This window comes from Dermacentor silvarum, chromosome 9 (assembly GCF_013339745.2).
Source record: "Dermacentor silvarum isolate Dsil-2018 chromosome 9, BIME_Dsil_1.4, whole genome shotgun sequence".
Classification (NCBI taxonomy): Eukaryota; Metazoa; Arthropoda; class Arachnida; order Ixodida; family Ixodidae; genus Dermacentor; species Dermacentor silvarum.
This window is the reverse complement of record NC_051162.1, coordinates 139,577,844-139,591,567: the sequence shown is the minus strand read 5'-3', so window position 1 is coordinate 139,591,567 and position 13,724 is coordinate 139,577,844. Positions and strand designations below refer to the sequence as shown.

The 13,724-nt window shown below is 44.1% G+C and overlaps 1 protein-coding gene across 1 annotated transcript; it reads left to right on the top strand.

Moving 5' to 3' along the window:
- Nucleotides 1-2,454: 2,454 nt before the first annotated feature.
- On the top strand, nucleotides 2,455-4,138 carry LOC119463938 (uncharacterized). Its single transcript, XM_037724759.2, has 2 exons — nucleotides 2,455-2,624; nucleotides 3,356-4,138. Exons 1-2 carry the CDS (start codon nucleotides 2,619-2,621, stop codon nucleotides 4,136-4,138), a joined length of 789 nt encoding a protein of 262 aa, XP_037580687.2. The 5' UTR covers nucleotides 2,455-2,618.
- Nucleotides 4,139-13,724: the final 9,586 nt, after the last annotated feature.

Below are 13,724 nucleotides of genomic sequence, written 5' to 3'. Positions count from 1 at the left end.
GATTCAATTTTGTTCTGTTGAAGAGGCCCGTAAGTAGGCGAGACGGGACCTACTACCTACCTGCCGCGAAATGCCTGGGATGAGCCAAAGAATGGTTCGCATCAGGACGCACCCTTAAGCATTCATTCTTTTTTCTTGTGTGGCTTCAAGGGTGACAAATTGGCCGAAGGGCCTTTTCTGTCAATTTCCTTGCGTTGCATGAACTAAATCCTTCTTAACCCGGCAGTAGTTATGATGCGTTACGTCAGAAGCGAGCAAAATGCAGTTCTAAATCACCCAATGCTATATTCTTAATATGCCCCACGAAACACAAATGAATCCCATTCCTGTAGGATTGATGCACCGTTCGTACACCAATCGAACAAATAATCTAAGAAGGAGGGGAGGGGGGATTTGGATATCACCAGCCATTAGCATTCAATCTGTTATGTGAAAAGGGCTGTCGCCAAATCCACAAAACCATCTGAAAGTGACGTGATGACATGTCCCCTCTGCGCGTGGTATGAGTGGTCCGTACCTGGTCGGAGCAGCGTGAGAACAGCGCGCCTTTTATTGCAGAAGACATCTCCTTGGGCAGCGCGTCACTCACTTGCTCCTCACAGCAATAAATAAGAATGGCGATGTGGGCGAGTTGGTTCAACTTCAGGTGTAATTTGTGCAGCGCGAGGCACAAAAATGTGGAAAGAAAGGTAAAAAGGACGAAGGAAAAAGGAATGCAAGAGGACAAAGACAGCGCTCGCGTTTGCCCTCTTGCATACCTTCTTCGTTCTTTTTTACCTTGCTTTCCTCACTTCAATGCTTCGCGCTGCAGAAATTACAGCATATCCTCACAGCAAGTCTGTCCGTTGTGACCTCAGAGTGCCTGATAAGGAAGTGGTTCCATTTAACACGATTGATAAAAGACGAGAGATGCCCTTTGATATCACCGCGGCACCAGGCAACGACTATAATCTGGCAGCGATATTTTGTTATTGCGAAGACGAGAGCTACTATAGTGTAGTCAGTAACTACGTAAAAGTGCACTGCCGATGCCACTAACATAGTGGAACATACTTTTTATACATGCGCCAGCCACATACGTTCTCTTATTCTAGCAACGTCAATTTGTAAGCGAACTTGGTTCCAAATTCACGTCTCTTGGGACCTATTTTTATATATCTATAGCGTGGAGGAAACAAGGCCAAGTGCAGTGCTGTTTGTGTTTTCTTCTTCTTGGCGGAGCTATATGACTGAATTCTTGGCTGGTCACCGAATACAGGTTCGTTAGGGTAAATAAAACATTATTAAAAGTTTAGTGGGACCACTGCGTGCGTAAAGGGCGTTATTTGAAGAACATTTGTTATTTGAAAATGGTTCAATATAACCCTATTCCTCTTCAGAACACGGATCCCATAAATGGTTGGTTTCCAAAGACAAATTGTAAGGGCCTGCCCATCTTTTCAAGCCATCATGACGAAGTGCGGTTTTTGTCCTTGAAGGAGAGACAATTACCCGACGAGGCGGCAATGGCCACCAGAAGCTTCTGTGAATAAAAACTCAAGGGTGATTCCATCCGCAGTTTCCCGGTTTCTCTCCACGTAGTGACCGAGTTACCGCCGCCGGCGTGACATCAATGCTGGTTTCTTTCTTTCTCGTGTTTCGTCGCAAGATTCTATCGCTGCCCCACATCGCATCTTTTGCAAGAGGACAACAGAAGCTCGTTCATTTCAGTGCCAAGTCGGTGCGTCATCGTGACAGCGGGTATTTGTGGGGATTTGTAATTGTTTGAAAAATCTATGTTACAAATAAATGAATGAATATGGAAACTTAAGAACTACCGAATATTTTTTTTTTTGGTTTTATGGTCCCTTATCCCGCTATTACTGCTGCTTAGCAGTAATCGCGACCAAGCTGTGGCCTACTTGAAAACGTTTTGAGAAACCAATATTTTTGAGAATTTCAGCGTTAATGCTGTCTATTTCCGAGCATACCGATACCTTAACGTTATTGATTAACAATGAAATTCCTGTGGAACTAATGACGATGAGACGCATGTACCTGAAATTAAAGTCTCCTGTGGATGGCTTGTTCGAACGGTCTTCCTTTGTGAAGACGTCACTGAAGTGTCTATTTAAAAGAGATCGGCATCTTTGACTCTTCTAAAGTGCAGATAACGGGCGAATTATATCGAGTATTGTCGTATATCCTACGCGTGTCTGGATCATTGCCAGTTCTTCAGCGCGAGGTGTTGCGGATGGCGCGCAGAACCGGAAAACGGCAAGTGGCGGACCGGAAGTGGGGCAATCTTGTGGGAAACACGGCGTTTAGAGACGCGCCCTGAACGTGACATGGCGTCTCATTCGCGAACGTCCGTTCGTTGCCCTTTTTGCGTTCGACAGCTAAATAATAACGACAACCTAAGTGGCCGAATCGTGCCTCTGCGTTAGTTCGTACGAACCTGCGGTTGCACCCTAAATTTTTGTTTCGAAACTAAAACCCCTCGTTTCCGCTGCACTTAGTATAAAATATGAGCCACTGCTACCCTGACAACGAGACACTGCCCGACACTCTTCTTCACTGCGAAGAATCCCCAGAACTGCGGAAAAAAGCCTCCGCACAGTACACGGACCAAGGCAGTTATGAAGGTAAGAGTCAGTCAATCGGTGAAAACCATTTCTTTATGAGTATGGCCAAGAGCACCTGAATGTAATTAGCACCGAATATTACTCTAACAAGGGTGGTACACGCAATACTGTGTGCGCTCGTACACTTAAATTTCAGTGGTAATCTTTCATTGGCATGGATAAATAAGCTGTTCGCACTAACGAATAATGCGGTTGCTTCTTTTTCCAAAAGTGGCATGAAAGTGTATCACAGAATGTCACAACGGTAAAGAAACATTAGGAAATGGTACATTAGAAATGTCACATGCACTGCATGTTTAGTACAGATACACAAACCGTCATAAGAGGGAGAAGTGAATCGTAAAATTAAGCATTATAAACGTCACAAACACTTCAAGGCTAATACAAATACGCAAAATGTCACACGCGAGAAGAGTGCATGCAGTGCCTACATACATATATTTCGCATACATGCAATGGTATTTTCACCAGGCCAAATTTATATATCTATATTTCTTATCAGTAGCCATTTATTATCTTCATTTGTGTCGTGCTTATGAAACAACTGGAATGAAAATATTTACGCTTGTCTCTGTAGGCATTCATTAAGACTTTTTCTAGCCCGTCTATTCTGTTTATGCAGCCGTTGCTTGCGAGGGCTTTAGTGTCGGATGATAGAACACAGATCTGAAACTTTTCGCAAGATCTGCCTACCAATCACAGCGTTGCTCAATCTTTCCACGAAACCGCAGTTCTACGTCGCCACTGTCTTTGCCCTCGTGGCCTGCGGCGTTCTTGCTGAGGACGCCCCCAAGACGGCTGAGGACATCACAGGACGCGGAGGCCTGGTGGGCGGTGATCTTAAGGGCGTCATTGCTGAGGATGCCGCCAAGAATGAGGACAAGGACATCAAAGGACGCGGAGGCCTGTTTGGCGGTGGTCTCGGAGTCGGCGGCTACGGCGCCGGTGCGGCCGGCCCTGCACTCATTGGAACTAAACTCGTCGGAGCCGGTGGCCACGGATATGGAACAGGTGTCGGCTACGCTGGTCATGGTTACGGCGGCGGCGTCAGCTACGGCGGTGGCTACGGCGGCGGTCACGGCGGCGGCTACGGTGGCGGTCACGGTGGCGGTCACGGCGGCGGTCACGGCGTAGGTCACGGCGTAGGTCACGGCGTAGGTCACGGCGGCGGTCACGGCGCGGTCACGGCTACGGCGGCAGCTACCAGTCTGGCTATGGCTCTTCGGCTGGCGGTTATCAGGGAGGATACCAGGGTGGTGCTGCCGGCTACAATCAGGGATCATCCGGTTTTGCGGGCGGTTCTTCCAACAAGCACGTCAACGCATACAACGCCAACCAGGGTTACAGCCACAACTCGGGATTCTCGTCCAGCAGCAGCAATACATTCGGCACCGGACACAAGCAGGGCTCCTCCGGATTCGGAGTCAGTGCTGCCGGACACAAGGGTGGCTACGGGCACTCGTCGCACGGTCACAGCGCTGGTGCTGGCTACGGTGGAGGATACCACTGGCTGAAGGTGGGCAGTGCACCAGTTTACACAAGGCTTAAGGGCGCGCCTCCGTGCTGTTAACTACAAGATGAGTACTGCATTGGAAAAGTACGATAACTTTATTATTAGATAGTACTATCCATTTTATTCACCTCTTCTCCTTCTTTTTTAATATGAAAGTTCGTCATCTTCATGTTCGGGAGGCTACATGCTGTTACAGTAGCAAAAAGGGTGAAATGAGGACAAGTAATTGCAGAAAGGTTGAAAATTTATGTTGTTGGTACATTTTCAAACTTATTTGGTGGAGCTTGAACTTAAAGATAAGTTTGAAATGACAACTAACACTAGATGTGTTACTGAAAATTTGCGCGCACAGTTGCATATCATGTAGTGAACACGTTAAACCCATTACAAATGCATTACTCCAAGTCAGTTATACACCAATTATTTTATGTGCGCCATCTTTCTATTACGCTTCTCCAGTTCGTTCTACTTGCTTTATGATTAACCGCACCCGGCGATTTGCATAAAACTTGCATGAAGTGCTGGACTACTAAAAAGCTCGATATCGGCACTCATACGTACGCCGCATGCATACATGCTACGTCAGAATTTTACGCAGCAGGGGTTGTGAAAAAAAAAAACTGAATATTTACCGACGCTGAGCACACAGCCTGGATTTCATATTTGCTACCTGTACTAGTGTATGCGATCAGCATAATGCTATTTGTTACAGAGTAATGCGGCTAAGCTGGCACTAGCTGAAGGAACACGACAGTGATCTTGGGCACAGACTGGTGCTAGAATGTTTTGTCAGCTGTATTGGTTATATTTCTAATATATAGTGTATATACACCATATATGTATAAGCTTCCTGCATCGCAGTTAAAATGTTATTGTGTTGTTTTTTTTTTGGTGTTACGAGCCAAAACTGCCCTGAACTTAGGCTTTTTTTAACCCGCATCCCACAAACTTATGATGCCAACTGTACATGCCTCGAACAGTAAGTAGAGTAAATGACTAAAATAAAACTTGGAAAAGCATAGGGTTTCTTACAGTGATGCTCTCAGGGTATGAATGGCAGCTCGCTCATAATTCTTACGTGACACCGATGCTCGCCGTGCAGGAGGTCTATTCAACTAGATTAATGTAATGAGTGAGCGATTGAAGGACTTCATAAAACCTACAGCAACAAAAGAAATAAAAAATATAGAAATAAATATTTAAAAATTTAACGTGGTGTCAAAGCCTTGGCATTAAATGAATTCATAAAACTGGCTGCTCCTTATAAAACTAAGGAGGCTTGGGCAGACGAGCTTGCTGTTCGATGTACACCATTCTTTATATAGACCTCGTCGTATGCACCACGGAATGACAGTCCATGTAGAGCTTGCGGCTTTAAGGCGACCGACGCTCGACACTTCCACAAAATGCGCTTCAAAACTGGTGCGGTTTGGAGGACACATACTCAGGTCGAGCACTTGGGCTGTTCCTTCGCTGGTGGCGGCGTGTCAACATCAGCTGCAGGACTGCTTTGTCATTGTCGCCATCGATGGGTCGCAACTGGATTTATTGCTGTTTCCGTTGTTACTCTTGTAGGTGTGACGAAGTCTCGTCGTGTAAGGCCTGGAGGAAGCATGGCTTGACAGGATGAGACACGACATTCCTTTCCCTGCGCCTTTCATTCGCTTCCTTGAGTTCGAGCCAGTAGTTCCGTTCAGTTGGTAGCGCGCCCCTTCCTCTGTTTCTTTTGAAGTTTGTAGTGTTGTGGCCAGGATATGGGAGGGGGGGGGGGTGATTGTTCATTCCCGGGAATGAGAGCAAAGAAGCAAGACTGTACTAATACTTCATTTTATTTCTTTCCAGTGTCTTCGCCATTCTCTCACTGCTGGGTCAGCGGCGGGACCTATACCGTCCTTTGATTTTCTGGAGCCACCTAACAATCAATAAAACCTGTTTCCTTAACACACACTGGCCATGTCCTTCAATATTAATAAAGCACCGGAATCAAGCTACTATGCCTTTTTGCACAATATGCACCGCCCGCATGGAATGAAGGGTTGGAAGTAAATAGAAGAGCGTTAGGAAAGAACAATAACAACGGCTTCTACGACGATGGAAAAAGGCCTTCATCTCACCGGAAATGGAAATCTTTATGAGAATATCACCGACCTGTCGATGAAATATGGAATATGTAGCCTATGACTGACCACTGGTTGTAGCGGTAGACAGTCTTCATGAGATTTCCCGCAGGGCATACACATGTATGATTGCTGCCAATCTCATTGACTTAAGTAAGGGAATGCACGTATCAGCGACCAAATTCTCGATGGATCCCTTTTGAGTATATATGTATTTCAGGCCCGGATTCAGAAATGCTCCTAACTTTTGACCATTTCCCTACATTACGCAAGGAGTCCTTCATGCTACCTAAACGTTAGGCGCCCTCAGAAGGCCATCGAGAATTCTAAAAGCTTCATTTCACGTTCCCTGCGGAAGGAGCGCCTCACCAAATAAGTGGAACGTTACAGGCTTCTGGTTTCGAGATTACTCACGAAAAGTGCAAAATATTTGTAATGAATTGCCAAAGTAAACTTCTGGTGCTGTTAGAATTGCCTTTCTACTTCTATATACCTGGGCATAAATTACATTTCTTTCGTTATTGATATAAAAATAGCTCAAAAATGATGCACATGGCATGAAAGCAAGCTCAGTCTAGCAACTTTGGCAGCATCTGACAGTTCGGTTACTCAGGCGTCGCTTCCTTTTTCTTTTTTTTTGCCTGCGTTTTGCTTTCGTGCCTGTGTGTGTGTGTATTTACCATGCCGGGCAAAACTTATTTCACGGAGCAAGAAAAATTGGCAGTTCTTAACTCAGTTATGCCCGGGTGTGCGTAGCGAGAGGTACGGTGAATCTTATTGTTTACCTTGGTTCTCTCTACGGTTACATCTTTATCGTTTAGCTTCGTACGTCTGAATGTTTAGGTTTGGTTGTTACCTTTCGTTAAGTTTTGGTTACATTGAAGAGTAGACATTTTAAAGTGTAACGTATTTATTGTGAAAGTCTTCATCTTGTTGTTGCTCAATTGCCACAAAGACGGCCCGATGGCCGGTGAGGCGAGAGGATAAGGGGTTGTCGTCCAGTGACTTGAACACGTTTCGGGTGCTATCATCTGAATCCACTCGCCTGGCCGCTTCGTACTTACGACGCTTCTCGAAGCGTGCGGCTGTCCTCTGTCTCTTCTGGGTCGTCGAGACCGGGACTTTCAACAGAGCAGGTAGCGGGGCTCCTCTGTTGTCAGTGTTACAATGCAGTTGCCGCTCGGCCAGTATGGCTGTAACAGCTGGCTTTGAAAAACGATACCGTGCTAGAAAATCCACTTCGTTGTAGTGTTCTAGTGGATACTGCCTGTCAATCACATGCCGGACTGGCAGTCAACGGCGGAGGCTTGAACACAGTCCAGTAAAGAAGTTCATTTGTACGTCGAAGAAACCTTGCATAGTTTCGAAGCTATCGTCTTCGGATAAATATCGCAAGGCCGTCATTCTCGCCGCTCGCTTTTCACAGAAAAACATAATCACAAAAGAAATGGCACAAAGCACAGTCTGCGGAACCAAACTAGACGTCAATACACGGCGGCTGGCTACCGCGGCGTTGGCTGCGCACGGCACCTATCCAAGCCTGGTCCTCTACCTGAACCCATGCTTCTTCTGCGGAGAAGCATGCGTTCAGGTAGAGGAGCGCGGTTAGGAAGCATGAAGGTAGCATGCCGGCTCCCTAAGCGCGAGGAAGCACCAAGGAGGCCCTAACTTAGTGCCCCTTAGTAAGGCACGTAACAGAATTGAGACCAGGTCGCCTTACAGCGTGTAAGACGACCTTAGTAAGGAAAGGAGTGTTTCAGAATCCGGGCCTCATCAACCTTTTTCTGTGATTCATTGTATGCAATCATGAAACCATACAGGTAACTCCGTTGTATACATTGGGTATATTTGCCCATCAACAGCAAGCGATCACGCAGGAACAAATATAGATTAGCGAATGTTAATTATTCCGTGCCGGTGCGTTTAGAATATGAGGAAGCGTTCGGGCCAGAAAATTTAGCTCATTATGGTAGGTAAGCTGAACAATATCCAGCAAAATAATTCGATGCATCTTAAATCATGTACATAGCTAGCGCCAGTAACATGAAGCTATTGTTGGTCGTCGGATCACTCAGGTGATCTCAGTTGCATTCTTGGGATACATAATAGCAACTTCACTTCCATTAAAGGGACGCTTAATGGCGATACCAACTTAGCGTAGCCTAGTGAAGTACCTTTCGATGGAGAAAAAAGGGTGTTCATTAGCGGAGACACAGAAGGGCCAGGTTTTCTTTTCTTTGTTTTCGCGTGGAACCACAGCGTGTTGGCACATTTCTATGGAGTTACGGATTACAAATTACATTCGTATGTTTGCGTCCGTACTTGCACAGGAAAAGTTCGAAAGCCACCTGATGTTTACTCTTCTGTTCCTCTACATGGCGACGTAGTACTTGTTTATCTGTAAGCTATCAACAATAGTCTTGTAGCACGTGAATATCTATATACTCGTATCAATGAAGAACTATCGTAGATGAAGTACTATAGCGTGGGAACCTCATGTCAATGTTTAGTCTTTTTTTGTGTCTGCACCTTCTGAAATGAGCTACCAAAACACCGTTTGCGGTAACGGTGGAATTTTTGGTACTGAAGAAGTGTAATAAATTTTCCCATTAGTGTCCCTTTATTGCATTCCAAGATATTCCTAAGCGTGATTGGAAGTTAGACTTAACTTTAGAAAGCACAGAAAAGAAGAAGAGAGAAGCCTGAGCCTGCTGCGAACGCTTCGACGAATGTACTTGTCGAGGCCAACGTCGACAACGAACAACGAATGGGGCTGAAAGCCACGAAATCCTTACGTATTTTTTTTTTCAAAAACAATGTATAGGGCTCGAAAAGGTTTAACGCTGCTTTAGAAGTTCGGGTATGGTGGAATTACGAGTATTTGTTGGCTTTCATGAAGCCTAGTAACAAAGTCTGTGTTGCTTCTTGTTTCTTGTCTTTGTCCATGTTTAGCCTTGCGCTGTGAGCATGTGCAGGATGACCCACCAACTATGCCAAACGGTTAACTTGCAAAGTTACTTTTCAAACAGGGCTTGTTCACACAGGCGCGGTCATCGTTCCTTGAGCGGGGCAGATTTAGCGGACGTACGTGATGCAGCGAACGGGCTGTGAATGTTAACGAGCGCGTAGCTCAGGTCGATGCCGTCCAGTTTCCTGTCTTCTCACGAACAAGGTGTGTCGTAGACCGCAGACACAAGAGCATGCACCGGGTTGATTTCGCCTTTCTTCTCAAACGCAGTGGTTATTGCTATAGGGCGCCGCAAGGTCTGCTTTAATTACATCGGAAGGATAGCAAGGCTATCGAGTTCAGCTTTCGTGTTCAGCAACAACACTTTGCGCGAGAGAAGGAAAGGGGACTCCCTATACCGATCAGGACTTGCTAATATAAAATGTGTTTCGGATCATTTGCAGAGAAACACGACGCAGTGGGGGTGACCAAACCCTACGGTGATACAACCTTCGTTGGAACATCAGGGAAATTGCTTCTATTGCTATTACATTGTAAAATTGAAACGACAGTCGTTGAGCTATTGTGTAAAATACCGTGCCAGTTACATCAAACTTAAGAAATACCTACTTTTAGGTGCGTTGTACCAAAAATAAACAATCAAAATCAGACCCTGAACCAACCGTGTCATATATAGTAGGTCTAAGGAAACATTGATAATTTCTGAAAAACATAACAAATGATACTGAAGATATACACCATTGGCACCCCACGTTGGGCGCCAATGTGGGAAAACGCCTCGGTGCCGTGGTCCACGGCCACAGCTCCAGACTCGGCCGGCCACGCCCAAGGGCGCAAAGCCGCAACTCGCGTGTTTCTCGCACCACTGCTCGCGCGTCAGTCCTCTTCTTTGGCCACGATTGGCTCCTATCCACTATTCACGTCAGCGTTCGCACAGTATTTAGGAAATATTAAAGCGCAGAGCAGATGGTATCGTTCTATAGGCCATACAAGTTGCTCCTTTTGATGATCAGTAATCTGTTTAAAGTTTCGGCTCTGTCAGCATAGCATCGTATTCTGTATACATCAAACACCCGGGGATCTTAAGTACAGTCACTGTCTCTCCAAGATGTTGATTAAAGAGACATCAGACTTCTGCGGCATTGCAAAATCGCAGCTAAATTTCCAGCAAACATCTTTCTTTGCAGCTGTTGCATAGATTTGCCTGCAATTAAAGCATGCGCTTTATAACATTACTTGTGTGACTCACTCTTATGAAATGTTACGGGCATATAACGCTTTCGATAGCTTGTTTAAAAAATATTAGGCAAATGTCATAATTCATCCACACACTTTTCACTTTTCACGCATATCAGACAAATCTAAGGTTCCCCTATTTTCACCACATTTGATGGGTGGTGGTGGTGATGATGTTGAAGCAGATGGGGTTAGCCTGGTATACATTCGAGTTTGGTCACTGTTACAGTTCTTTCAGTAAATTACACTTATATTGCTTTTATTAGCGATTGAATAAGTGATTTACTGCAAATGTCGTTCGGAATCCACACACTTTGACCTTTCCATGCGCCTCACTTATAACCTTCCCACTATTTCCACTAAATGTACACAAAGTGACTACGTTTATATCACCAAGGGCACCGCGGGCACTTCGTATATAACACATTATAATGGACAGACAACAAGGATAGAGTAAATATTTGAAAGCTTATATCTCAGCCAGAAACGTAAAAATTCTGCCTGAAATTAAACTTATTAGCATGCCCTTCATGTTTACCACATGAGAATTCGGTATGACGCCGCCTATAACGGTCGTTTAATGTTTTCTAGCACTTGCTGAAGCATTTCATTTGCAAATGTAATAAGTCCACACATGTTTTAGTGCACAGGCACACTGGCCGTTATGTTTCCACAATTTTTACTAAAGTTCGCCTTTGTAGAAGGTAAGACTTTCAAACACAGGTGGCTAAATTCTGCACCCTTCGTAAAGTACACTTATGACTCTCCGGAGCGCTTGCATACGTAATCCACTCTGAAAATGCCACAATTGTCCCACACAGGTCAAACTTTGCCTACACATAGCCTTCCCCATACTGTCGCTTTTTAATATAACCAAAATGCCTCGTCTAGTTCACCAAAGACACAGTGTAAACCTACTACGAACTTCGTGTAATCTATTAAAATAGGCAGAAAGCGAGTAATGATTACTTATTTGAAAGGGAAATGATTAAGCCAGAAACATTTTACATTCCCCACACATCATCCTTATATGACCTCCATTTCCACCAAATATGAACTCGGTGTCATGTGCAGTTCTTCTAGGACTTTGGCAAACATTGTAGATAGCGGGCGTGTAGTTCTTTCAAGCTCTTGCTGAAGATATTTATTGCGAAGCCCCCATTTTCAATGACGCTCTTTAAACTTTGCCAACACTTCGCTCATAAGATATTTCTCGCTTCCTTAAAATGCTAACTTTGTGACAGGTTAAGCTCTTTCATAAAATTGGGCAGTTTCCTACGTGGTTAGTAAAATACGCTTATAAAGCTCTGGAGCACTTGTTAAGTATTTTGCTGCAAGGGCTGTAATTCTGTCTAACTTTCTAACACTTCTAATTTTCAGTACTGCTAACCCGTAACATGCCCCTTAGCTATTCTCTTGGAATATAGAACGGCTGCCACCTTTGGTTCCTCCAGGGCAGCGCGGAAAACACGTAATTGTTTCATATAACGCCTCTATGCAGTCATAGTTTTGTAATTTTCATTTAATCCCTAATTAAATCGGACATTTCATAATTTGCCGGCACACATCATCCCTGTCATGCTTCGCATTTCCTCTGCGCATAAACTTGGTAAATTATCTATGTGAAAGCCAGCACATTATGTTTTCGAGCGTTTCTAGTTCAACTAACAAACAGCTACGTTGTAAAATGACAAACACTCTCGCCTCTGTGTAGTGTGCAGGAAATGAAAAATGTTATGCACTTGTGTTGTGAGTGCCACTGCCAGTAATAGACCGTGGGCCTTTGTCACGATGTTGCAATACCTTTTTTTTCCCAGGTGTTCCTCTTGTAGACATCGTACGAGTAAAAAAATTAATTCAATTCGACAGAAAGTTAATTGAATTAAAATAACTAAGCTAGCCAACTAATTGAGGGCTGCACGCACTACCTAAAGGGACACTTCATTTGGTCGAAGTCCTGCGGGAACCACTTGACTCCAACAATGATTGTGAAGTTCGACAACGCACTCCCGCAATTTGTGCTCGAAAACCTACACTCATTTGTTGTAATGGCAATATGTCGTGTGGTAACCGATGCAAAAAAAAATGGAAAACGTGCATTATTACAATATAGATATCTTGCACTGCACTGCGATTAGGCTATAAATTCAGACCTTAATGTTTAATTTTCTATCCGCCAAATTGAGTTGGAGTAGTTGTTATTTTTGCTTTCATTTATGTCTTCATTTTCATTAAACTATTGCCCACAATATATTCCTCGATTATAGTTTACTTATTTTCAAATTTCATTTGAATCATTTTACATTTCTTGTTGTATTTTGAACAAACCTGTTCTTGGCCAATCCCTCAGAGCGGGTATGCGCCGCTAACTACTAGGTTGTACATCTACATCAATAGCTTGTCACACTTATTTAGATGTACGGCAACCTAAAGGCTATGTTTTAATTTGCCCATGAGAGACGAGAATTATTACAGGTGAATTGTTCCTGGTGTATCATTTAAAATAGTTATACTACGTCAAAATACTCATGCAGCCGAATATTGAAGCCGTTACTAGATACAAAGAGATGTGTAGAAACGAGACTAGGCTCTGAAAGCTGCACCTCTAAAGGCGACTGGAGAAAGCGAAAGGCCTCATATCTGCTTATCGCAAGATAATTGGTGGTTCGAGCGATGTGTTGTTGGTCGTATCTTATAAAGCTTTAGTGCACAAACTTGAACTTTGAGTTCACTGTGAATTCGCTCACAGGGCGTCTTAGCTGTCTCACATCAACACTCTGTGCTATAAGTCACCCCCCCCCCTCTCTTGCGCCCCCCAGAATAAATAAATAAATATAGTCAATGATAATTCGCCAGAACAATCCAAAAGACCGCTTAGTAAGGCAACACTTCCATCTTGCATCAGCTCATAGTTCCACTTATCAACAGATCAAACTGCCATATGTTTTACGTGTTTTTCGTAACTTTGCTCTTGAAAAGTAAAGAACCGCTATTTGAACCTTTGACAATCATAGTGGGAACATCAATTATTTGCAAAATATGCATTTTCTACAACGTAGGAATGATTGCCGTTCTCAATGGGCCTGATTGAATAATAAGTAAGCGGATCATACTTCTACACCGCGGATGCCATAATACGTTATCTGCTCTTCCCCTCATTTCGCATAACAAAAACAAAGTTTGCTAATGGTTTAGGCTTCCAAAAAAAAGTATTCCGGACTCATGCCAGCATATAGTTGCTGCGCTCGAACACTTGATAATATCTG